The sequence below is a fragment of the Westerdykella ornata genome, assembly GCF_010094085.1.
Source record: "Westerdykella ornata strain CBS 379.55 unplaced genomic scaffold EI97scaffold_27, whole genome shotgun sequence".
Classification (NCBI taxonomy): domain Eukaryota; kingdom Fungi; phylum Ascomycota; class Dothideomycetes; order Pleosporales; family Sporormiaceae; genus Westerdykella; species Westerdykella ornata.
Window position 1 is genome coordinate 196230 of NW_022986877.1, and position 22272 is coordinate 218501.

The 22272-nt window shown below is 52.4% G+C and overlaps 9 protein-coding genes across 9 annotated transcripts; 6 read left to right on the forward strand and 3 right to left on the reverse strand.

Moving 5' to 3' along the window:
- Window positions 1-109: 109 nt before the first annotated feature.
- EI97DRAFT_404321 (uncharacterized protein) lies at window positions 110-2778 on the forward strand. Its single transcript, XM_033796535.1, has 6 exons — window positions 110-522; window positions 580-1230; window positions 1280-1298; window positions 1348-1699; window positions 1748-2026; window positions 2085-2778. The coding sequence occupies exons 1-6, from the start codon at window positions 337-339 to the stop codon at window positions 2479-2481; spliced, it is 1884 nt and encodes a 627-aa protein (XP_033650980.1). The 5' UTR covers window positions 110-336; the 3' UTR covers window positions 2482-2778.
- Window positions 2779-3256: 478 nt separating this feature from the next.
- EI97DRAFT_158253 (uncharacterized protein) lies at window positions 3257-3925 on the forward strand. Its single transcript, XM_033793307.1, has one exon. It carries the CDS (start codon window positions 3299-3301, stop codon window positions 3716-3718), a length of 420 nt encoding a protein of 139 aa, XP_033650981.1. The 5' UTR covers window positions 3257-3298; the 3' UTR covers window positions 3719-3925.
- EI97DRAFT_461102 (uncharacterized protein) lies at window positions 3761-5881 on the forward strand (the record flags this gene model as incomplete). The annotated part of the gene is made up of 3 exons (XM_033801171.1): window positions 3761-3892; window positions 4021-5734; window positions 5784-5881. 3 exons carry the CDS (start codon window positions 3761-3763, stop codon window positions 5879-5881), a joined length of 1944 nt encoding a protein of 647 aa, XP_033650982.1.
- Window positions 5882-6950: 1069 nt separating this feature from the next.
- On the forward strand, window positions 6951-8403 carry EI97DRAFT_158243 (TFIIA-domain-containing protein). The gene is made up of 2 exons (XM_033793306.1): window positions 6951-8213; window positions 8262-8403. The coding sequence occupies exons 1-2, from the start codon at window positions 7054-7056 to the stop codon at window positions 8299-8301; spliced, it is 1200 nt and encodes a 399-aa protein (XP_033650983.1). The 5' UTR covers window positions 6951-7053; the 3' UTR covers window positions 8302-8403.
- Window positions 8404-9120: 717 nt separating this feature from the next.
- Window positions 9121-10677, reverse strand: EI97DRAFT_158332 (DNA repair exonuclease rad1). Its single transcript, XM_033793308.1, has 2 exons — window positions 10393-10677; window positions 9121-10338 (listed from the first exon to the last, which is right to left on the reverse strand). Exons 1-2 carry the CDS (start codon window positions 10550-10552, stop codon window positions 9365-9367), a joined length of 1134 nt encoding a protein of 377 aa, XP_033650984.1. The 5' UTR covers window positions 10553-10677; the 3' UTR covers window positions 9121-9364.
- Window positions 10678-10716: 39 nt separating this feature from the next.
- EI97DRAFT_383705 (uncharacterized protein) lies at window positions 10717-11112 on the reverse strand (the record flags this gene model as incomplete). Its single annotated transcript, XM_033795926.1, has 4 exons — window positions 10717-10762; window positions 10813-10867; window positions 10920-10949; window positions 11004-11112. 4 exons carry the CDS (start codon window positions 11110-11112, stop codon window positions 10717-10719), a joined length of 240 nt encoding a protein of 79 aa, XP_033650985.1.
- A 149-nt stretch (window positions 11113-11261) lies between these two features.
- Window positions 11262-13302, forward strand: EI97DRAFT_158362 (histone acetyltransferase GCN5-like protein). Its single transcript, XM_033793309.1, has 4 exons — window positions 11262-11539; window positions 11663-11999; window positions 12057-12879; window positions 12938-13302. The coding sequence occupies exons 1-4, from the start codon at window positions 11488-11490 to the stop codon at window positions 12965-12967; spliced, it is 1242 nt and encodes a 413-aa protein (XP_033650986.1). The 5' UTR covers window positions 11262-11487; the 3' UTR covers window positions 12968-13302.
- Window positions 13303-14220: 918 nt separating this feature from the next.
- Window positions 14221-20240, reverse strand: EI97DRAFT_158368 (beta and beta-prime subunits of DNA dependent RNA-polymerase). Its single transcript, XM_033793310.1, has 5 exons — window positions 19701-20240; window positions 19493-19649; window positions 19367-19437; window positions 14430-19306; window positions 14221-14365 (listed from the first exon to the last, which is right to left on the reverse strand). The coding sequence occupies exons 1-5, from the start codon at window positions 19827-19829 to the stop codon at window positions 14347-14349; spliced, it is 5253 nt and encodes a 1750-aa protein (XP_033650987.1). The 5' UTR covers window positions 19830-20240; the 3' UTR covers window positions 14221-14346.
- A 334-nt stretch (window positions 20241-20574) lies between these two features.
- Window positions 20575-22145, forward strand: EI97DRAFT_383514 (WD40 repeat-like protein; the record flags this gene model as incomplete). The annotated part of the gene is made up of 4 exons (XM_033795917.1): window positions 20575-20650; window positions 20672-20760; window positions 20814-21043; window positions 21089-22145. The coding sequence occupies 4 exons, from the start codon at window positions 20575-20577 to the stop codon at window positions 22143-22145; spliced, it is 1452 nt and encodes a 483-aa protein (XP_033650988.1).
- Window positions 22146-22272: the final 127 nt, after the last annotated feature.

A 22272-nucleotide genomic window follows, 5' to 3' on the forward strand; every position in this document is an offset into this window, starting at 1 on the left:
GTTTCTCAGTTTAGTACGCTACGCTAATTCGGGAACTAACTTTCCCCACCGCCATGACGTCATATCCGCCGCCTGCCGCGGACGCTTGTACTGTGTATCTACGGTGTATCTACTGTGTATCTACTGTGTACTCCGAACTCCTGACTCCAAGCGAAAACGTCCCACTCGACGAATCAAAACTAAATCACTCAATGGCAGCATGGTTAATCTAACCAATTTTCAACGAGCACGGCAATTCAACAGCACCTGACGCGATTCCACGGCCTTTCTCACCATCGTCGTTCGTATGAGCCGCTTGCCACTTCCTGCGATATTTCTAAATCCAAGTTTTGGCCCATGGCGTTCCCCGGACGCCTTTCGTCGGTGAAGTCCCATGATTCCCAACGAAGGACTGATACGGGGACGGAAAACGCGGGAGAGATTCCTCATGCAAAAAAGCCGCGCTCACGTCCTCCTACCAGCTTGCGTGACAAGCTCGGATTTCTCCAGGGCCACCTACCATCTTATTCGGGCCCCTACCAGGTATAGTTTTGGTTTTGTTTGAATCAAGATCCCTAAGCTAAGATGTTCAATCTTCAGGTCGGGAGTATGGACATTGAAGTTCCCGCGGAGAATCCTAGGACATTTTCCAACATCACGCGGAAGCATCGTCACGTGTTGCAGTTAGAAACTGTTCTATTTACGCTCTACTATCCGGCGGCTATTGGTTCGGGCACAGGGAGAGACCCTGCAGGGCACAAGAGATGGTCTCGAGAAACATGGCTACCACGTCCACGATGTGAGCTTGCCAAAGGCTACGGGAAGTTTGCCGGGGTTCCGGAACCACTCTCTGTTGCATGGTTTGCCGCGACTTCGATGCTCACGAAGCTGAGAGCATTCCGTAATGCGCCGCCCGCTCGGCATTGGCCACCCGAAGGGCCTTTAAAGAAGCCTGGCTACAAGAGAAAGGATCAACAAGGACCTCCACCTCCAGGGCAACCAGACGAGCCCCAGTTCCCGGTCATGTTCTTCAGTCATGGCCTTGGGGGCACCCGAACGGCATATTCGTCCATGTGTGGCGAGTTTGCAAGCTATGGGTTTGTCGTTTGCGCCGTGGAGCACAGGGACGGTTCAGGACCACGAACCTTTGTCAATCATCGTAGAGGACCAGACGGAAGCGTCGACCAGCATCCAGTGTCTGAGAAGGTGGATCACTGGCCGGAAGAAATTGAGCGCGGCTACCATGTCATTGTAGGTTGCGCAAGGATTGTCATCAAGCATGCCGGCTAATCCGTGTCAGGACTATCTATTTCCAAAAGGTAGGGGAGCATCCTCCGGATGAGATTATCGAATACTGACGTGCCCGAGACAATCCCATGGATACTAGTCCCTCAAATGACCAAGGCGTCGATACCGAACTCCGCTTGGCCCAGATTGACATGCGGCTGGGGGAATTCGAGGAGGCTCACAGAGTCTTATGTGAAATAGTCAAAGGGAACGGAGAGCAAATTGCTAAGCAGAATCTGCGAGGCAAAGGATACAAGGGAGGCACTTCTCGCGGCTTGGAGGGCGTCGATTGGTCCACTTGGACCAACCGGTTTCACATCGACAAGCTTACAGTGGCTGGCCACTCGTTTGGCGCCGCAACAGTGATAGAGGCACTGCGAAATACGGAGAGGTTCCAGCATGTTCATGCCGGTATCATCTACGATATATGGGGGTAAGTTTCAAGATTTGTACAATACATCTGACTCTAACGCGGTTGCAGGGCCCCAATCAAGCCACCCGCTGACGACCCACGGCACAGAATACATTCGCCACTGTTAGGCATCAATTCTGAAGCGTTCATGTACTGGCAGTCAAACTTCGACAGAGTCATGTCTCTAATGAAAGAGGCAACGGAACAAGGTGCACCCGCATATTTATGCACCGTGAGAGGTTCGATACATGTCTCCCAGTCAGACTTCACTTTGTTGTATCGACACATCTGTTCACTGTTGCTCAAAGCGACGGTGCACCCAGAACGGGCCATAGATTTGAATGTTAGGTGAGTGAACCCACCGCTGAAGGCCAGCGCTGAGTAACTGTAACTGAAACGTGAACAGTGCCTCTTTAGAATTTCTCCGAGACGTCACGTCAGGGTCAGGAAGATCGATCATCGAGCGCTGTCTGACAGACGAGAAGCTTCTCCAGACGGACTTGTTGGAGGACGTGCCAGACTTGCATAAACCCAAGGAGGAGTTAATCGCGATGAAGCTGAAAGTCAAGCACGAATTCCGAACCCGATTGTCTGCAAAGATACAGCGGAAACTGAAGAGAAAGAAAAGGCATGGTTTCTACAAGCCTGGTGACGAAATATGGATGCACTTCAAGCCCGAGGAGGACCTGCTACGAGCTTGGCGTGAGAGGACACTTGGGTCGCATGACCTGGATGAGGAGGATCTACAGAATGACACAGTGGATTCTAGTGACCAGGAGGCTGAGTTGAACTCTTCACCGTAGCAGGTTGACTATGAGAATCGGCTTAGATGTCCTTCGTCGCGGAAATAAGGCATATGAATTCATTTACGAGTGGCGCTTCAGCAGTGTACCCTATGGACTTTGATGCGCCCGCTGATCGACCGCATATCGGATGAGACAGCCACACCTACAATATAGATCTACTTCCATGGATGCTGGGCAACCACTGTTCATCGGACCTTTACACTGCGGTAGGCGAGATAGAGACGTGACGCTTAAACTGGAAGACCTTCGTTAGATGTAATTATGTCTACATCGAGATCTCCGCAAAGCTCTGGCCATGAGTTTGCAGATTGGCGAGCGGGCAATCTTATTCCATGATGAATTCTAGTACCTTTGGATTCTGACGTACTTATTGTAGATCCCAAGTTGTCATACACTGTAGACCTGTAACTGTCCCGGAATTGTCAGGCAGGACCAAAGTAAAGCCCACAACTGTACTATGTGCCAAAGAGATCCGGACAACATTCGAACTTGTATCCGTAGTCAGAGGAGTTGAATACAGGCTAGGTTTCCGGTCAAGTCGGTGACCGGGGCAATTACTAGCCGTCGGGATGATCCAGAGGCCATCTTTCGACCTTTTCTGTTCACCGGAGTATGTGTACGGCCGACTTGCATATGCGGCTGGTATTAAAATCACCCAAGGGTATACCGCTGCTACGCCGTACCTTAGGTAACTGTAGAAATCCTTGGGTTGCATAAGGAAATGTCGTGACCAATCAAAACGTACACCCTGCTTGTCGGCCAATAGCGTGCCTTATTTCCGCCAAGCCTCAACTTTTAGAGCTGTTGAGTAATCATGAAATATGAATATCGAGGCACAGGCTATACCTTTCAACCTTTTGAAAAGGGCATTTCGAATTACGGACCAGTTTCGGCTGCCTGTAGCTCAGTGCCTTTCCCCGAGTGTAACCGCAAGTGGTCCTTCCTCGACTTTCCACAGAGGGAGTTTGTCAGCCTCAACCAAACCATATTGGATACGAGGCGGCTTGGCGGGGCGCAACCTCAACGTTATGCTTCCCACCCTGGTGGAAGAGCTGACAAAGCGCCAGTCAGCCTCCACCACTTCATCTGCGGATCTTCTGGGAACTCCTATAGCCTCACATCTCAAAGACCTCTGCAACAGCAATCCTCATTATTGTCCCTCGCACAATTTGGGGGGTACCTCAATATCCCCACTTCTTTGTTAGCTCCAGCACCCCGCCGCTTGACGGGCTAAGCCCAGATTCCCCACGAGCTTAATTCGACCACACGTCTAGACATGACATCGTCAGAAAGCGAAGATCACCCCGCTTCGAGAAAACGCAGTAGAGTCCAGAAGAACACGGATTCTGCCAACAAGAAGGCGAGAGGACGCCCCCGAGTTGAGGCAGAAGATGCCACTGCCGCTGATGTAAGTAGAGTGTGTTGAGTGATGGCTTCACCTTGTGGTGGTCACCCGCACCTTTTCTTGATATCCGTGTACCAACTTTGCATGCTCAGTTCTTTGTTGGTTTCATGCATGCTAATGGGGATGGTTAGCGACGCCGCACCCAGATTCGTCTGGCTCAGCGAGCATACCGGCAGCGGAAGGAAACAACCATATCCTCACTGAAGGAGCAAAATGCTCGCCTGTTATCAATCATTGAGGAGATGAACCAAACACTCTCCCAATTTCACGAGTCTGTCCTGAAGGATGGGATCCTGCAATACAGCACTCGTTTGGCACATGACCTGAAGCAAATGAGCGACACTTTTGGTGCCCTAACAAAGACCGCTTTAGCAGAAGGGAGCCATGAGAGGAGTCGAGAAGATGCAGACACAGAGATCGATCCGCCAGCAGGGTTGCAGAATGCGAGTTCAGCTGCTCTGACGTCTCCGGAGTCCAATCAGACTACGCAGTACCATCTGCCAATTGCGCAAAGGCCATCAATGGGCTGGGCCTCGGATTCTCATACTGTTAGTGCTATGGAAACCCCACCGGAAGCCCAGGAGGACAATGTTTCGCTGAACCTTTTCGACGCCTATGAACGAGAGAATGTAACCGCTCTTGCTCGAAGATTCCCTTTGACGACGAGCACAATCTTTGACCAGTCAAGCTCTCAAAGTACAGGTCGAGGCTCGTGGCCGCAATTACCTTTTGGCCTGGTCCACATTGATGACGAGCAAGCGGAGCCACAGCTCTTCAATGTGAACATTCCTACTCCGGCCATGACACCGCCAACCTTGGGAAGAACGACTCCGCCGCTCCTATCGACTAGAACACTCAAGCCCAGCTGGACCTACAGCCATGAGGAAACGACCTTCGCTCGCCGACTCGGCCGAGCTTGCCTGGAAGTCGGGTTCCACTTGCTTAGCTCGCCACACCTGCGACCGGCTGTTCTCAACTTTGTCTTCAAGCTGTCTTTGGCTTATTTGACCATTGACCAATTACGCGACCGTTTCAAGATGCTGCTAAAGCGCGGAGTTACCGAGGACCTGGACTGTGTGGGCACGCCCTTCGCCCACTTTGGAGGTTCAGGAACGCATTACGCACGAAAGAGTGTCGCGGCGAAGTTGCCAGGCAACCATAGCTCCTGGAACGTAAGGAGCATTGGGCCATTGCATTCGAAGTTAGCGCGTATTGAAAATACGACGGACCCCTCCAAGGGTCTAGATCTCAACGTCGACATCAGCGGATATGAAGGCGAATGGTTCGACTGCGAGGATGTGCAGGGCTATCTGGAGCAGGAAAAAGGCTGCTATATCAACCCAAGGGAATCCTTTGCCCAAGTGGAGATTGATATCGAGGAGGAGAAGAGCATGCATGAGCTGGGGAATCTCGCGTTTTCGAGCAATGTTGATCTCAACCTGGACCTGTCCAGTGCCTCTGGTCCCTCTCTCTCTGGTGCGGATGGCTCGAGTCCGAGCAGCGGCACGTGGAGCACAGGAAATGCGTCCAATAAGAGCAGTCCCATCAATAACGATTCCGTTGTCGGTACAAACACAGGTATCAATTTTGGTATGGGTTCTCTTTCGAACTCCGACGGCTTCAGCGGGTTTGATCTGTCAACCATGATGAACCAGCCATTCAACCTCGACTTTACCTCTGGAATGGAGGCGAACGGTAATACTACGGCTGTCCTTGCGGGTTATTCTTCGTCCCTTGACACCATTCGGACTCCACCGATTGATCTCACAACCACGGAGATGCTTACCGTTGTGCAGCGGAAGAGGAAGAAGCCAGCCTGGGTGGATGTCTCTAAGCTGATTGACGGTAAGTCCCCCTTTCTGAAGCCAGATAATCCAAGCTAACAGAGGTCAAGAGCTATTAAGGAACAGTGTTTGTTTAGGTCGGACACCTGGATTTCGGAGGAAAGATGTGGATCGAGCGTTCCAAGCTTCTTTGATCAGCGCTTTTTAATAGGTAAAGCGGACTATTCCATTATTGTGTTGGCTTAGCTGTACGATACCACGAAGCAATTGCCTTGAACAGGACGAATTATGTATATGAAATGGACATATTCAACTCCACTGGGCAAATGTCTTTTCCGCCGCCAACAGTCTAGGATGTGCTCCATGAACCATTTGCAGAACCGTTCTGTAGAGGCCACCAGGAAGTGCTCACTACTTTCACCAGCTCCTTTGTAACTATGACCGCTGAATATCTCACTTACCTACTGCTTTCTTTCCGCTGGATACATAGACACAATACTTGTACATTTGTCATGGGCTTGGCGGTCCATGTCTTGGCGCGCTAACCAAGATGCATGCCTTCATCTTCGGCTGCCTGTCCGGCTTCATGCCCCATACACCCACCTTAGGAGGCCCAACCACCACGACGAGACAAGTCCTCGCGGTCGTACAACCACCGCCTTATCGCATCCGTCACGCATACAGTGTCTCTAGCAGTGCACTCGACGAGCCAGAAGCGCCGCAAAAGTACAACTGCGCCAGAGCCGGTCGCGCGAGCAGCGCTACAACTTGTTTCGCCCTCCATATACAAGAGATACCAGTCGTCCCGGGAAAGTCATAGTTCGCGCCAGCCCGACACTTCCCTCACTACCTTGCAACTGCCTCTCGTCGCCGTCCAAGCCAAGTGCCCCGATCTGCAGCCGCCATGTCGAACCAGATTGTTGTTAGTAGCCCCGGCTGTGGCAGGCGCATAGGCGATGAAGGAGAGCTGTGCTAACTTGCAGCGACAGGGCACGGTCTACCAACAGATCATCGAGAAGGTCGTGCAGTCGTCGCAGACCGACTTCGAGGAGATGGGCGTTGATCTGGCGACGCTGGAGGAGTTGAAGCAGGTATGTGGCGACTTGCGCAGCTGCTGCGACCTTCCTTGCATTGTTCCACCTCCGTCACAGCGTCTGTTCCTTTCTCTTTTCATGAGCAGTCGTCCGTCGCTTCCTGATAATTTCCGCGAAAAGAGTTATCCTGCGGCAGTCAGTCAAGGCGCGCGAGTGCTGGTCATATCGAGGGTGGCCGCCTGGCGCTGGGTGAGCGATGGGGGGCGGCCGAAAGCGGGGCTGAGTTGCCGACGGTTCTGGCAGCGTTGGGGGCGACCTCAGTATTTGGGTACACGTTTTATAGCCCATGCGCTGGCCCACCCGCCCCCGCCAAGTTACATCCCTGCTGTTTTGGGGTATGGCGGGTATGGCAGCATCATGTGACTCTTGCTGCCTGACTGACCTATTCCACGTCGTCTTTCTCACGTTTCTTTTTTATCCATTCTTACGTACTGACGGGATATCACTGCAGGGTTGGCAGGAGAAGCTGTCGGAGCTCAAAGTCGCAAACTTTCCCTGGGATCCCCAGCCAGAACCTCCCAGGCAGCCGCCAACCGTGCCGTCCAATGTCAAGCCCGACATCGACGTTGCCGCTCCTGTAACACAGCAGGAACACGTCAACTTTCCCAATGTGCAGGGTGTTCGCATCAAGACGGAGTCCGGCTACGACCAGCCATCCATGCCGGCGTATGCTCCACCTCCAGTGAACGGCTACTCCAACAACTTCAATGGAGACATCGCCCAGCAACGAGCGCATGCCCTCATTGCGCAACGCATGGTGCAAGGCAGCGGGCACATACAGATGCCTCAAGCTCAACATGCCCCGGCACAGATGCACAACCAGCAACGCATGATGCCCACGCAAGGGCAGCGACCTCCTCAACCGCAACAGGCGCACCAGCCGCAGCAATCGCAACCACCCCAGCAACAACACGCGCCCCAGCACCAGCAACAACCACACCAGCGCCCACAGCCCGCTCACGTCTATGCTTCCCAAACCGATGGCTCGGATGGCTCCCTTGAGGACTGGAAAGCTTTCATGCAAGCCAAATCGGCCCTTGACAGTAATGATCCGGATGCTCGTCTTGCTGCAGAGAACCTTATGAGGACGCATCTTGAGGCGATGGCCGCCCAGACGGACAGTGGACTCGGCATGCCCCTGTCCAGCGTTCCGAAGGGAAAGAAGGCAAAAGCCATTACCCGCGTGCGCCAAGCAAAGCAGGCAGAAGCTTCATCGAGGACCTCTGCTGTCCCTCCTGTAGCTCGCTTTGATGGAGACGACGAGGAGAATGACGAAGATGCTATCAACTCGGAATTGGATGACCCTGAGGATGACCTTGACAATGCTAACGACGCCGACGACGAGATGATCGACATCATGCTCTGCACATATGACAAGGTGCAGCGGGTCAAGAACAAGTGGAAGTGCACTCTCAAGGACGGCATCCTTGGCACCAACAAAAAAGAGTGAGTCGTCCTGTGTCGAATCGTGCCACTTTTATTGACAAGTGTTAGATACCTGTTCCACAAGGCTACTGGCGAATTCGAGTGGTAAAACACTCGGAAGGCAACCAAACAGTCTTCATCGTCCACCGAAAAGGCCTTCGTCTCATTTTGTGCTCCCCTGTGTCGACCCCTTCCATTCGGTCAGCAGTCACTGGTGGTGGCGATCTTCATCCGGTGGGGAAGAGACGATTTGGATACACCCAAAATCCTCGCTATTACCGCTTGATACCCGGTGTCATTGCAGATTGACATCATGATTTCTCCATTCAGAAAGAAGCAAAATCTCGTCCGCTCGTCTATGAGAGTTGGTTATTCCATGCCTCGACTTCATTCGCAAATGTCTGCAGACGTTTCTTTGCACGACTCATCCCATGGTCCGTTTCCTTCTTCAGCCCTAGTTACTGGGGCTGTGGATGTGCCGCAAAGGCATGTTTTGTCACATTTTCCTCCCATTCCGTTCTCAAAACGCTCATACGCGTACCCTTCAGCGCACGCGGTGTAACAACTCGAAAAATTGCAGCAAATCGGGAAAAGCCAACAGAGGTCTGGATAGTGGCAGGCACACACAAATCTACGTCAGCCCCGGTCAATGAATTCATGGCGTCATTAACTTGGAAGGCTCATATTCCCCTTCATGGTGAGCTAACTAAGGCTTATTAGTTTTTTCAATCTTGCTTCAGCGCGAATATTGGGGTTAGGGGTACGTTTATGAGATTCACCCCGGCGTCTTTGTACTTTAGATTGAATGAAATGTCTTTGATGACTATATTTGTGTGTTATCGTTGATCTGGTCTCAGGTGCCTCTCGAAATGCTGTGGTGTGTCATCTTTGCTATGGAGTGGGAAGAATGCCCTCCGTTGTAAGATGATGTTTGCTAAACTGCTGTATTTGTCTAGTATAACTTGTTTTCCAAGGCTGAAGCCGAGGTGCATCTGACCTAGCTACCTTATCATGGAATGCTGAGTAGCGCTGCGCTTCCTAAAGAACAAGTGCCTCTTCTCCCCCGGTGCAAAAATAACGCGATGCTGCAAGGAGGCTTTGACAAGACAAACGGATCAACTTCACAACAGCTACAAACGTTTAGACTGCGAGCAGTGACTCTCCTTTATCTGTCACAACTCTTCTTCCTCTTCCCCACCGTCATCCCCTCCCTCCTTTCCCTCCTCCTCATCCTCATAATCCCCATCCCCCTCATCATCCACAAGCGGCACAAACCGAAAATCCACAAAACTAACCTTCCCACCCCCACCACCCGCCTCCCCACCACCAACCTCAATCATGAACTGCAGACTCAGCACACCCTGCGTGTCAACCCGCACGCTGACCTTGGTCGCGATACTCATGGCCTTCGCAGCCTTCTGTATAAGGCTGAACTTATAAGCAGCACGCAGCGGAGTCGTGGGATCGCCGAGCTGAAAGGTTTCGAGGAGATTGGCTTGTTTCGGTACATCATCTGCATCCCTGACAGCTCCAGGACGCGATGGATGTGCTGCACCGGTCGTGATGGAGTCGCCATTGTTATGCAGTTCGACGCGCACAGACCCCAGGGAGCCCGTCGCAGAGAGCGCGAATTTCGGCTTTCCCTTCGACATTCTCGCTATCAGGGTTATATGTTCTGGGGCCGTAGAACTGAGTTCCGATATAGCGTCAAAGAGCCAGGTACCGCGCATGATTGTCTTGAAGGCGAGGCTTTGTCTATCAAACGGAATCTCGTCGGCATAGTCCGGCTCATAGGTGGTGAGGTCACACGTTGTGCGGATGGTCGACTCTGTGAGGATGATGGACAGAGGACAGCCGAGTCGTCTGTAGGAAATCAGGCACATGTTGTTCAGACCCAAGACGTTGTTGGTAAAGGCGGTAGAAGAGGGGTTGTCGCGGGCCCAGAGGGGTTTGCTGTTGTTTGGGTCGGTGAGGCCTAGGATTTGGAGGGTTTCGAGGAGAGAGGGGAGGGAGATTTGGAAGGACGGTGTTGTGTTGAGGTCTGTGTCTGACTCCGTGTCGGAGTTGTCTTGTTCCGGCTGTTCTTGTCGTGGTGGGGCGCGATAGATATACGTCGTGAAGAGGGATTTGTCTAGGAAGGCGGATCCTATTGAGAGTAAGCTGGGGATACCAAAATTATGCATAGATGATCGTCGCGCACCTTCCATTGAGCTGGCCTCCTCGACTGAAAATTTGATACCCTCTTCTGTAATCACTACGTGTGCCTTTTCCGAGAAGTTTATACAGCGCAGTAGCAGATAGAGCTGCCTCGCCGAGTTGGAGACAGCGGTGAGAATAGGAGGTTCCTCGTCTTCGGCCATGGCTGGTAGAGATCCACGGATGCAAACGGGGTAGGATAGAAATGAAGGGTCTAAAGGAGACGTAACACGGTATGAATTGGTATCTCGAATTTGCAACGCTTATCTCAAGCCCAGTAGCTTATTACACGGTCTCCGAACGTCGGTTGTGGGAGGTGGAAAGGAAACTACACGTAAACTCCGACCGCGCAGATCATGTAGACAGCTCCAAATCTGATAGAAGTCAGGCCCATTGTCTACGATAGAGTATTGTTATGACGAACCCAAATGCTAGGGACGCAGGTATGCCGAGCAGAGGGAGGTTGGCGAAAGACCGATCTAACGGACGATAAGCACATTGAATGATATATTTTACGTATCGTGGACGTACTCAGGCCAAAGATGCCAGCAAGGACGAAAGCTGCTAGATGTCAGGATAGCTGCGAAGAAAGTTCGACTGTGTATGGACTCGTACAAATCAGCAATAACGTGAAGCCGAGTGTAAATTGGGAGCCTTTGCCGACGGTGGGTCGAAACGGCGAGGCAGACGCAGCCTCCCAGACGTCGAGGAGCGGCTCCGACATGAGTCTCAAGAGCAATGGGTCGTGGGAATTGCTCGGTTTGCTGCACTCTTCAAACTAACTCACCAGATGAACAATGATGCTTGGTGTCCTCTGCAACGGCTCCGCGCTAAGGGCGGGCCGAGGATTAGCCGCGTTGCCGGTCAGTGCACCCCCGCGATCCATCACTTCAACATCAAACGACCTGGTGATGCCGCAGGTTCAAGCCACCAGCAATGACTGCCTCAGCAGAAGAACGTAAGTATCTCCGTTTTACGCGCTGTCAATAAAACCTTTGTCGCACTCACCTGTCCCCCTTTTTTGTCGTCCATTCCCCGGCTCTCGTAGTAAACACATTCGGAGACCGCACGAGTTGTATAAGAGCAACGCGCAGTCGCCATGACGCGCAATGAGTGTCAGCGGGGCAAAGTGCGCACGGGAGACATACTGGGTCGCTCATCCTTCAGTACCCATCTGCTACCGTTACTCCGACGCCTATTTAACAACTCCGCTACCTTCTCTCTTCAGTTCCTACGAACCTCTTTCGCCATATAGAAAACTAATGGAAGTCTAGCAATAGTAAAGCGAAAAGCGGCCCAGCCTCTCGATCCGCCGTCTCCGTCATCTAAACGCATAAAGCAAGAGACTCCGGATGGCGACCTACAGGCCTCCAAACCACGCATAGTACCCTTTCCAGAGAAACCGGCGGTTATCGAGGAACGGAATGGCGAAATCGAGTTCCGCGTCGTAAACAATGACGGGAGGAGAGAGAGCACGATCATTCTCACAGGGCTGAAATGTATATTCCAGAAGCAGCTGCCGAAGATGCCTAAGGACTATATCGCTCGGCTTGTGTATGATCGTACTCATCTCAGCATGGCGATCGTCAAGAAACCTCTGGAGGTCGTAGGGTAAGGGCTTCTTATACAATAACTCGTGCATCTGACTAATGGTCTCGGTATCAACAGAGGTATAACCTACCGACCCTTCAAAAGCCGCGAATTCGCTGAGATTGTCTTCTGTGCCATTTCCTCGGACCAGCAAGTGAAGGGCTATGGAGCGCACCTGATGTCACACTTGAAAGACTATGTCAAGGCGACATCACCAGTCATGCACTTCCTAACCTATGCCGACAACTACGCCATCGGCTACTTCAAAAAGCAAGGTTTCACGAAGGAGATCACCCTGGAGAAATCGCGCTGGATGGGATACATCAAAGACTACGAAGGCGGTACCATCATGCAGTGCTCCATGCTTCCGAAAATCCGCTATCTCGAGTCAGGCCGCATGCTTCTTAAGCAGAAGGAATGCGTCAACGCCAAAATTCGCGCAGTATCCAAATCCTTCGTAGTGCACCAGCCGCCCGCCCAATGGAAGAATGGCTTGTGTAAGATTGACCCGTTGTCAATACCCGCTATCAAGGAGTCAGGATGGAGCCCGGATATGGACGAACTAGCTCGCGCACCTCGTCATGGGCCTAACCACCTTCCCCTATTGCATCTTCTCACGCACCTTCAGAATAATAGCAATGCATGGCCGTTCCAGCAACCGGTCAACAAGGATGAGGTGCTCGACTACTACGACGTCATTACCCAGCCCATGGATCTCGCTACCATGGAAGACAAGCTGAACAACGACAAATACGCCACTGTTGAGGACTTCATCGCTGATGCGAAGCTCATCTTCGATAATTGCAGAAAGTACAACGGAGAGGGTAGCGTGTATGTGAAGGCGGCTAGTCGTTTGGAACGAGAAATGTGGCGGCGCGTCAAGGAGGTGCCGGAGTGGAGTGTAAGTGGTTTCCTTGTTGGTCTTGTGGTTTGATGACAGAGTAGCTGACCGTTTCTAGCATCTGGAGAGTGAGATGGCTGGAAAATGACTAAGGCTTCATGGAGCCAATCGAGCCATTGACAGAACCTTCAAATTTGCATAGTCGTGACCGATCATCGTTGGAAGGTATCTGTTCACTGCTATGTCTGTACGACTGTATCGCTATCTTCCTTGCCTGGAATTTGTGTTGGTAAACATGGAGTAGGAGTTTGACGGGTGTATCACATGGTCGCGGAGTTACTTTGGCTGAGCGTTTTATATACCACGGGATCACAACGGGAAACGGACGGCGTGCCGGTCTTGTATGCACTTATAGGGATCTAGTAACTATTCTATGCTTGATAGTTTCCAACGAATGAGCTCTTAAAAGAGGTATAATCCGGATGACCTGCTTATTTTCTATAAACGTGCACTGTTCCGATACAACTATGAATCGACAGAAGGATGGTACATGTGCCTCTGGTACTAACGAACAAGTTCTCGAAGACAACATCGCAAACTATGTGCAACATCACCTCCTCCCACTTGCTCTAGACCTGGGTGATGGTGCATGCGTACGTACAAAATCCTCCCCCGATTGCAGAGAACCAAGTACTGGAATATTCGACAAGGAAGCCCCACTGTTTCTTGTATACTTATGTGAATTGAGGATGTGAATTGAGACATCACGAGCATATTCCAGTAGTACTGTACATCGTCACTCGTAGCATTCACAAAATTAGAACCAGAATTCTGACAAAAGTGCTTGTCATTCATTCAGATTCTAGAATCTTATCTGCTTCACGCGGACCACACGATGTCCTCAAAGTCTGCACCTTCTCTCAGGCAACTCCCACAGTTCCGCTGTCGCGTTCAATTTATTTTCCATCGGACACCTCACCGTCGCCACAAAGCCCACAGAGGAGCACAATTTGGATGGCGACCGTCACCGGAAGTATAAACCACGCATGAAACGTGCATTAAACAAAACACAGACCACGTGTATACCAGTATGCACCTATGCCAACCTGAACGCCTAGCAGTTTTGTGCAGTGGGAAGGATACAGAAAGGAGAGGGGAAAAGAACAGACCAGCGTCTGTCCCCATTGTTTCTCTCCTCGTATCGATACTCAAGGATACTCGAGTAAGGAAGAAGGAAGGATAAATGCGCCAGAGAACTCCGCCAAAAGGTTGCATTCAGATGCCATATCGATCACGATCCTTTTTGTTTTTGACTTTAACGAAGAAGGGGGAAACCGGGATCTATCGCGGATTGCGCGAAAAGTTCGGCAAAAGGGGTATTTGTACAGATAATTCGCACAGGATTACGTGCTTTGAGAGCCATAGGCCGATACTTCGACGTGGTCCTAGCTAAAGGTACGGCGAGGCAAGGGTAACCCCTCACATAGGGCCTTGGGGCTGTAAAGCGCTACAAGCGCACGAGTCTAGCTAGTCGTTGCGAGGCGATCTAAGGTATGTTAGTATACTATCCGATGAAATGGACTACAACTATGACCAGGGAGAATACTCACGTGGGAGAGTAGGTCGGAGATGTGGGAGACGTAGGAGAATAAGCCGGTCGTGCAGGGTTAGGAGACGTCGGAGAGTACCTCGGCGAGGTCGGGGAGTATTGCATGGGACCGGGAGAGGTCGGGCTGTACACTGGACTCGTTGGACTGTACGTAGGTGACGTGGGCGAGGTAGGGGAGCGCCTGTCACTACCTGCGTTGAATTGCGGACTGCTTGGACTGTACATTGGCGACGTGGGACTATATTGAGGGGATGTTGGGCTGTAGTGCGGCGAGGTTGCACCGCGACCCATCTGCGCCGGCGAGGTCGGACTGTAACTCGGAGAGGTGGGGGAGTACGAGGGCGACGTCGGCGAATAGCTGGGAGACGTAGGGGAATAGGAAGGTGAGGTTGGTGATGCATACGCAGGCGATGTGGGAGAGTATGTGGGCGAAGTTGGAGAATATGTTGGACTCGTTGGCACGTATCCTGGAGACGTGGCTCCGAAGCGCGGGCTGGCCATGCTTGGGGATGTTGGCGAATATGTGGGCGAGCTCGGTGAGTATCCTCCTCCTGGGGAAGTAGGACTCGGTCCTGCGAAACCAGGGCTCATGCCGCCAAAGCCACCAGGGCTACGGCCTCCAGCGAACGGGCTGAAGCTTCCATCCCCATAGGGATTTGAAGTTAGACCACCATGATCGTCCCCGCCCTGTGCAGCAAGAGGTGAAAACATTGCATCGTATCCCGCCTGCTGGCCACCTTCATAGGTGGGGGAGCCGAGGTCATAAGGCGTCGCTGCGCCTGTGTCGAGATACGAAGCGCCCGCCGCACCCACACGCATCTGTGAGTTATCCTCAACCATGGTGAGGAGCATCTTGTTATCCATCACAAGATCGAATTCACCCGTGCCCATCGGCGCAAGCTGACCAAGCATGATGTTCTCAGAGATACCACGGCAATCATCAAGCTCACCGAAGCCAGCGGCCTCGAGGAGGATTTCAACTGTCTCTTCAAAAGAGCAGCGCATGAGTGCGCCGGTGTCGTTGCGATTGATGCCATGGCGGGTGATTGCCATGAGCATGCCGCGTTGGGTCATGATATCGACAAGCAGAGCCATGTGCCGGTGGTTGACGTATGAACCGTCAAACGAAAGCACCATTCCAAGCTCTTTGAGCAGGCCGGCGCGTGCAGCCTCAATTCCCAATACCCCAAGAATTTCGATAAAAGAATTCGAATACGTGGTGGTGGGATCGACGCCCGGCACAGCAAGAGTCTCGGCGAGGGAGGTACCGGTTGTGTCAAGAATCCACTCTTGGCAGGCCGGATTGTCCTTATTGATGAACAAAGAGCCGTCTTCCTTTTGGGCTAACCGATTCTCTGCTCTAATGAATGCACGCTCGACACCTCGGATGCCGCGAAGGGTGACATCATCGAGGAGATGTTTCTCCAATTTGCGCATCCAGCGTTCGTCCCTGTCCTCTTCCTCCTCGGCATCCTTGAGATTCTGGTCGAATATGAACCTCACCCGTAGGACTTGCTCATCAGCATTCTCATCGCTGAAGATGACAGCAATGTTTGGTGCAAAGTCCTCTGTGATTTTTGCGGCAACTTCGCTGATAGTCATACTCTTGTCTAGCAGCTTCTTGCGGTCGAGAATGATTCGAAGCAGCCACTTCGACTGTGCCGCATATTCCTCCTCTGCCAATGGCACGATGAAGTATGATTGAATCATATCGTCATCCGCCTCCACAACGGTATTTTGGATGTCAGGATCGTAATACAGCTCGACCGTCTTGGTCAACGACCGAAGGGTAGTATGCTCAACACGGCTTCGCAGAAGCTTTGCCTGGTCTCGGGTAGCATTGGGATCCTCCTGATGAATAGCCATGGACGGTGTCTTGATGTTAGTCGCAATATTCAAGATCTCCTTCAACCGCGGCACACCCAGTGTAACGTTCTTCGATGACACACCAGCAAAATGGAAAGTGTTCAGCGTCATCTGGGTTGCTGGCTCACCAATTGACTGTGCCGCCAGAACGCCCACCATTTCTCCAGGAGCCACGGCTGCCCGCAGGAAGCGCTCAGAAAGATCGCCCAGAACATGCTCAAAGGCCAGTTTGTTGAGGCGATATTCGGTTACCAGACGCTTGAAGGCCAGACGCGAACGCAGTTGGCACTTGAATAACTGAGTTGCACTCTCCTGGGCCTCCTTGGAGAGATGATCTTCGCCGCGTATCACCACAAGGTTATCCAAGACCTCGCGAACCCTGTTGATGACTTCTACAGGATGGAGATCACTTGGCCTATCTTTGATGTGGAACTTCGCTTGAGCGGTCTCTATCATTCGGTGAATGTTCAACGGAAGCTGCATGCTCGCGCTTTCGTCCTTGACTCGCTCGCGGAGGAATTGTCGATCCTTTCTCAGTTGCTCGTACTCCATATCTAGATGGCGTTGAACATCGACATCTCCTTGGATCTCGTAGGCGACATCAAGAAGTGCCGGGGAGATGGGGAGATCTTTAGTCATGACATCCACCTTGTATCTTCTGTCGAAGGCCGCATCTGGAGTATGAACGAAGTCCACTGGCTGATTCTCGATATGGGCTCCATCGAGCCCATCTTCGCCGTAGACGAACTCAACAATATCTCCCATGGAATTTCGCACTGTACCGTCGTACTTGACCATGACATCCTCGAGAGCTTTGACCAGGCGTCGCTGAATGTAACCGGTTTCTGCAGTCTTCACAGCTGTATCAATCAAACCTTCACGACCAGCCATGGCATGGAAGAAGAACTCCGAGGGGGTCAGGCCGCGTAAATACGAGTTCTCGATGAACCCTCGGGACTCAGGCGAATAGTCATCCTTTGTAAAGTGTGGTAGGGTCCGGTACTTGAATCCGAAGGGGATACGCTGGCCCTCAACGGCTTGTTGACCTACAAGCGAAATCATTTGCGAGATATTGACCGTGGAACCTTTCGAACCGGAGTTCACCATCTGAATAACGTTGTTCAAATCTTTCAAGCTGTTTTGAGCTGCGGTACCACCGCCTTCACGACCTTCATTCAGGGCTTTCTGGACCTTTGCTTCGAAAGTAGCACGGACGCTCAGTCCGGGGTTAGGTTCCAGTTCATTCGATGTTGCCTGCTTGACAATCTCCTCAACCTTCGCCTTGGCAGCAGAGATCTCACGGCCGATCTTATCGGAGGTCTCAGGATCGGGAATGGTGTCCCCAATGCCAATGCTAAAACCGTTGTGCAGTAGCCAGTAGCACACGATTCGCTGCGCCGCATCGAAGAACTTTACAGCAGCTTGCCAGCCCAACTCGTTGTATACGATGTGGATAATGCCTCCCGCAGTGGCACCAACAATCTTCTTGTTGAGAACCCCATAGAGGAGCTGGCCACCTTGAATCAACAAGCCCTTATCACTGATGTCGTTATGTGGCTGACTGCTCTTGCTCTCGGGACGCACAACATTGACGCGTTCAGGTATTGCCATGCTGATGATTTGCTTTCCGGTCCAGCGCGGACGCGGCTTCAGAATAGCCGGTTGTGGTATGACGCCGTCCCAATCCGGTACCCACATCATGATATTCATTACCTGCTCCTTCGTCAAGAAGTTGTCCCGACGGGAGATTTTGAAGATGCCCAAGAGAGTATCCTGGACAATTCCCATCAGCGGGGAATTGCGCTGAGGAGAGACGATATTCAACGGAACCATGCACAGGTTCATGATCTCGGAGCGGGTCTCATCGCTCTGGGGCACGTGCAGGTTCATCTCATCGCCATCGAAATCAGCATTGTAGGGCGAGGTGACCGACAAGTTCAGGCGAAAGGTGGAGTAGGGCATGACCTTCACTCGATGACCCATCATGGACTCCTTGTGTAATGAGGGTTGACGATTGAAGATGATGACATCATCGTCGTCAATGTGGCGCTCGACTTTCCAGCCATATTGAAGGCGCAAATCTTCGAGTCTCTTGTTGTGTCTCAGGTCCAGGCGGACGCCGTCTGACTTTATCACAAAGTTGGCACCCGGATGGAAGTCTGGGCCATTGCGGACCAGCGCGGTAAGCTTGCTGATGTTGAACTTGGTGACAACTTCGGGGTACGTGAGCCTTCTGGCGATGCTGCGCGGCACCCCCACCTGGTCAAGAGACAGGTTCGGATCACCCGTAATCACAGTGCGTGCGGAGAAGTCGACACGCTTTCCCATTAGGTTTCCTCGCAGACGTCCTTCTTTGCCCTTAAGGCGCCCACGAATCGTCTTCAGAGGCCGACCAGTCTTTTGCACAGCAGGAGGGACACCGTTGGCATCATTATCCATATAAGTAGCGACATGATACTGGAGAAGTTCCTCGTACTCAACGAGGACGTGGTGTGCGGAGCCTTCTTGATGGCACAATTGAACACGACCATTGGCACGAAGAATATCGCCGAGCTTATGCGTGAGGTCGTCTTCGTTGCGGGAGCCTTGTCCAGTGCCGTCAACAGAGACGCTAGGACGAACGGGCGGCGGGGGAACCGGGAGAGCCGTCAGAATCATCCACTCTGGACGGGCATAGTCTGCGTTCAAGCCGAGGAGTTGCAGGGTATTATCCGGGAGCCTTTTGAAGATCGTGAGCGCGTCTTGCGGTGTGATTGGGGCCTTGACATCCATCTTCGAGCCGTCCGGGCCTTCCTTGTCTTTGTAGGTGGCGATGAGCCGCAAACCCTCTTTCTTGATGGAGCTTGGTTGTTGGCTGCCGCATCCTCCATGCGGAGGTTTCTTGCCGGACTTGCCGTCATCATCAACCAAGCCCTGCACACATTCTTTCCGGCCCTTGGACAAGCGGTGGATCTGCTCAAACCGCTTCTTTGCATCCTTCATTCGAATAGCTGCCTTCCAATCTGCATGATTCTGGTTGCGCAGGTTAGCCAATAGGCCATACCTAGTCGCCTCCCGCTAAGAGAGACTTACGAAGTCGGCCAGAATAAGGCCACAGGTATGGCACACAGTCTCCAGGATCTTCTTGATCTTGGTGATGTAGCCTGGTCGCGCGTAAGCTTCGAGGAGCACAGCAGGCACACGTCACACGTTACTCACCGACGTGAAAGACAGGTACTGCCAACTCAATATGGCCAAAGTGGCCTGGGCATACTGTCATGTTCTCCTTACAGGTTGCGCATGAATACTGGCGGTCCGTCGTGCCAAGCCTGGGATCATTCAGGCCTTGTGCTCGAGGTTGCTGCCGATCTTCATCCTAGACAAGTCGTCAGCTATGTTATACGTGTCGCTCACGCGTGCAACAAACCATAGTTTCCGGATAGATGATCTGAACCACACTCATGGCCTTGATCTCCTCGGGTGAGAGGAGACCAAACTGGATCTCCTTTATCGTGCGGAGCGGGCATTTGGACTGGAGCTCCATCTTGGACGCCATGGTTGCTATATTGAGCGTCAATCAAGAGAGAGATGTTGCCACTGGTCGAGGCGTGTTGCTGCAACAGCAGCTCTGCTCCCGCAGGGACAGCCGCCGCGTTCGTCAACGTCTGCCGCGAGACGATAGCCGCTCAAATGTACGTCTCAAGATATCGTGTGGCTCGCGGAATAACGGTGGGCGCTCGAATGCGCAAGAGCGGATGAAGGTGGATACTGGTGGCCGATGCCAAACGCCGTACGGGGCGGTCGAGTTGGGTTCTCCCAGGAGCGCGTCGCGGCCGGTGCCCAGTGCGCTGGACTGTAGACGTCGCGGAGAAGTATTCGGCGTAGTGAGAGACGCAGTTGCAGCTGCAATGCGGGGAGGAGATGGGTGATGATGCGAGGTGAAGGGGGGGAGCGAGATGGCCCGCTGGAGGTGTCGAAGCCCTGAAGTGAAGGCGGCGACAAAGGCCGTCCAATTCGCCAAGGCTCTAAGCCGCTTTCAGCCTCGCGATGAGACGCACGTGATATGCGGCTATTCGCGAAATCTTGGCAGGGCATCGTGCATCATCGGCGGGGCGCGCGCGAATGGATGATTCTCTGTGCACCTGCAGTTCCAACAACAACAAGGCACACACCTCGCTGTACCCCTTCAGTCTTTGCAGTCCCCTTCTTTGCGCATTCAAAAAGGGGCAGGGCGCACACTGAATTTCAAGAATGCTGCAGTTTACCCATAACCTTCTGCACTTGGCATCGTGTGCAGCGGCATGAATCTATCGCTTGTGGACCCCTTTGTCCTAGCCCAGGACTGCCCTGAGGTTATCACCGGTCGTCTTCGTGAGTGTAACGAGTGAGGCTACTCAGGGACACTGTGGCTAATCGTTGAGTCAGGTAGCGGCCATTCTACATCGATCCGCTTCAGCCATCGCGGCGACCTTCTTGCTTCAGGACGGGTAAGGCTCCTTCCAGAATCGCTCTGATGACATGATAAGTCTAACTTTGACAGCATGATGGGATTGTTGTCATTTTCGATATTGAAACAAACGGCGTCGCCCGCAAGCTGCGTGGCCACACGCGGCAAATACAGTCCTTGAGCTGGTCCACCAACGACCGCTACCTCCTGAGCGCGGGTCAGGACTGGAAGGTCGTGCTCTGGGACTTGCAAGATGGATCACGCGTGCGCACCGTACGGTTCGAGGCCGGCATTTTCATCGCAGAGCTCCATCCAAAGAACAAGTAAGCTCACCCGGGTCGCGCTAGAAACGGCTCTGACTGTGCTAGTAATTTGTTCGTCGCTGCGCTTTTTGAAGACCAACCTGTCTTGGTTGACATATCCTCTGAGACGCCGGTAAAATATTCTTTTGCGTCCGCACCACTTCGAACTCAAACCGAGCGAGACAGTGCGACCGAAAAACAAGCTGTGCAGGATGCAAAGGTGGTGACGACCTTTACGGCATTTACACATTCAGGCGATCATATCATTGCTGGTACCAACAAGGGATGGTTGAACATCGTGGACACGTCGACTCGGGAAATCACATATTCCACGCGACTCACGAATCACATCATCGTGTATATTCGGTTAACACCGTCAGGTAGAGATGTTGTCATCAACGCGAGCGATCGTGTCGTGCGGACTCTGCGTCTGCCAGATCTGAGTGACCCGAAGCTCAATTTCGAGACCCTCCAACTTGAGGTAGAGCACAAATTTCAAGACCTGGTGCAGAAGCTTTCATGGAATCACGTCTCGTTCAGTCCAACCGGCGAGTACGTGACGGCGTCTACTTGGATGAATCACCACATCTACGTCTGGGAGAGAGGACAGGGAAGCTTGGTCAAGATTCTGGAAGGAACCAAGGAAGAACTCTCAGCAGTGGAATGGCATCCGTTTCGCCCCTTCATTGCAGCAGTAGGCGTCGACTCCGGCCGTATCTGGCTCTGGTCCATCCTCCAACCTCAACGTTGGTCAGCACTTGCACCTGACTTTGTCGAGGTCGAGGAGAACCATGAGTACGTGGAACAAGAGGACGAGTTCGATATTCAACCCTTGGAAGAGATACATAAGAGAAGGCTTGACCAGGAAGATGAAGAAGTTGACGTGCTTACGGTTGAGCCCGTCAAAATGGCCACTGAGGTCGATGGCGGAGATATCGGATTCAGAATGCCGGTACTTCTCGATGTTGAGGCAAGCGATAGTGAGGATGAAGTTGTGGCGGTTGGAGCAGGCCAATACAGGCGCCGAACAGACAGGGAGTGGGTGAACGACGATGAGGTTGCCGACACTATGGGAAATGGGTCTGCAACCCAGAACGGAACAAAGCGGCGGCGAGGGGGCTAGAGTAACGAAGACCAAAGAGGATATATCTCCACAAAGCACACGAATCATATATTACTAGCTTGGAAGAGCTATCATACATGTGTGAGTGGGTGTGTTCCACCAATAGCGAACCGATGATTGAACAACA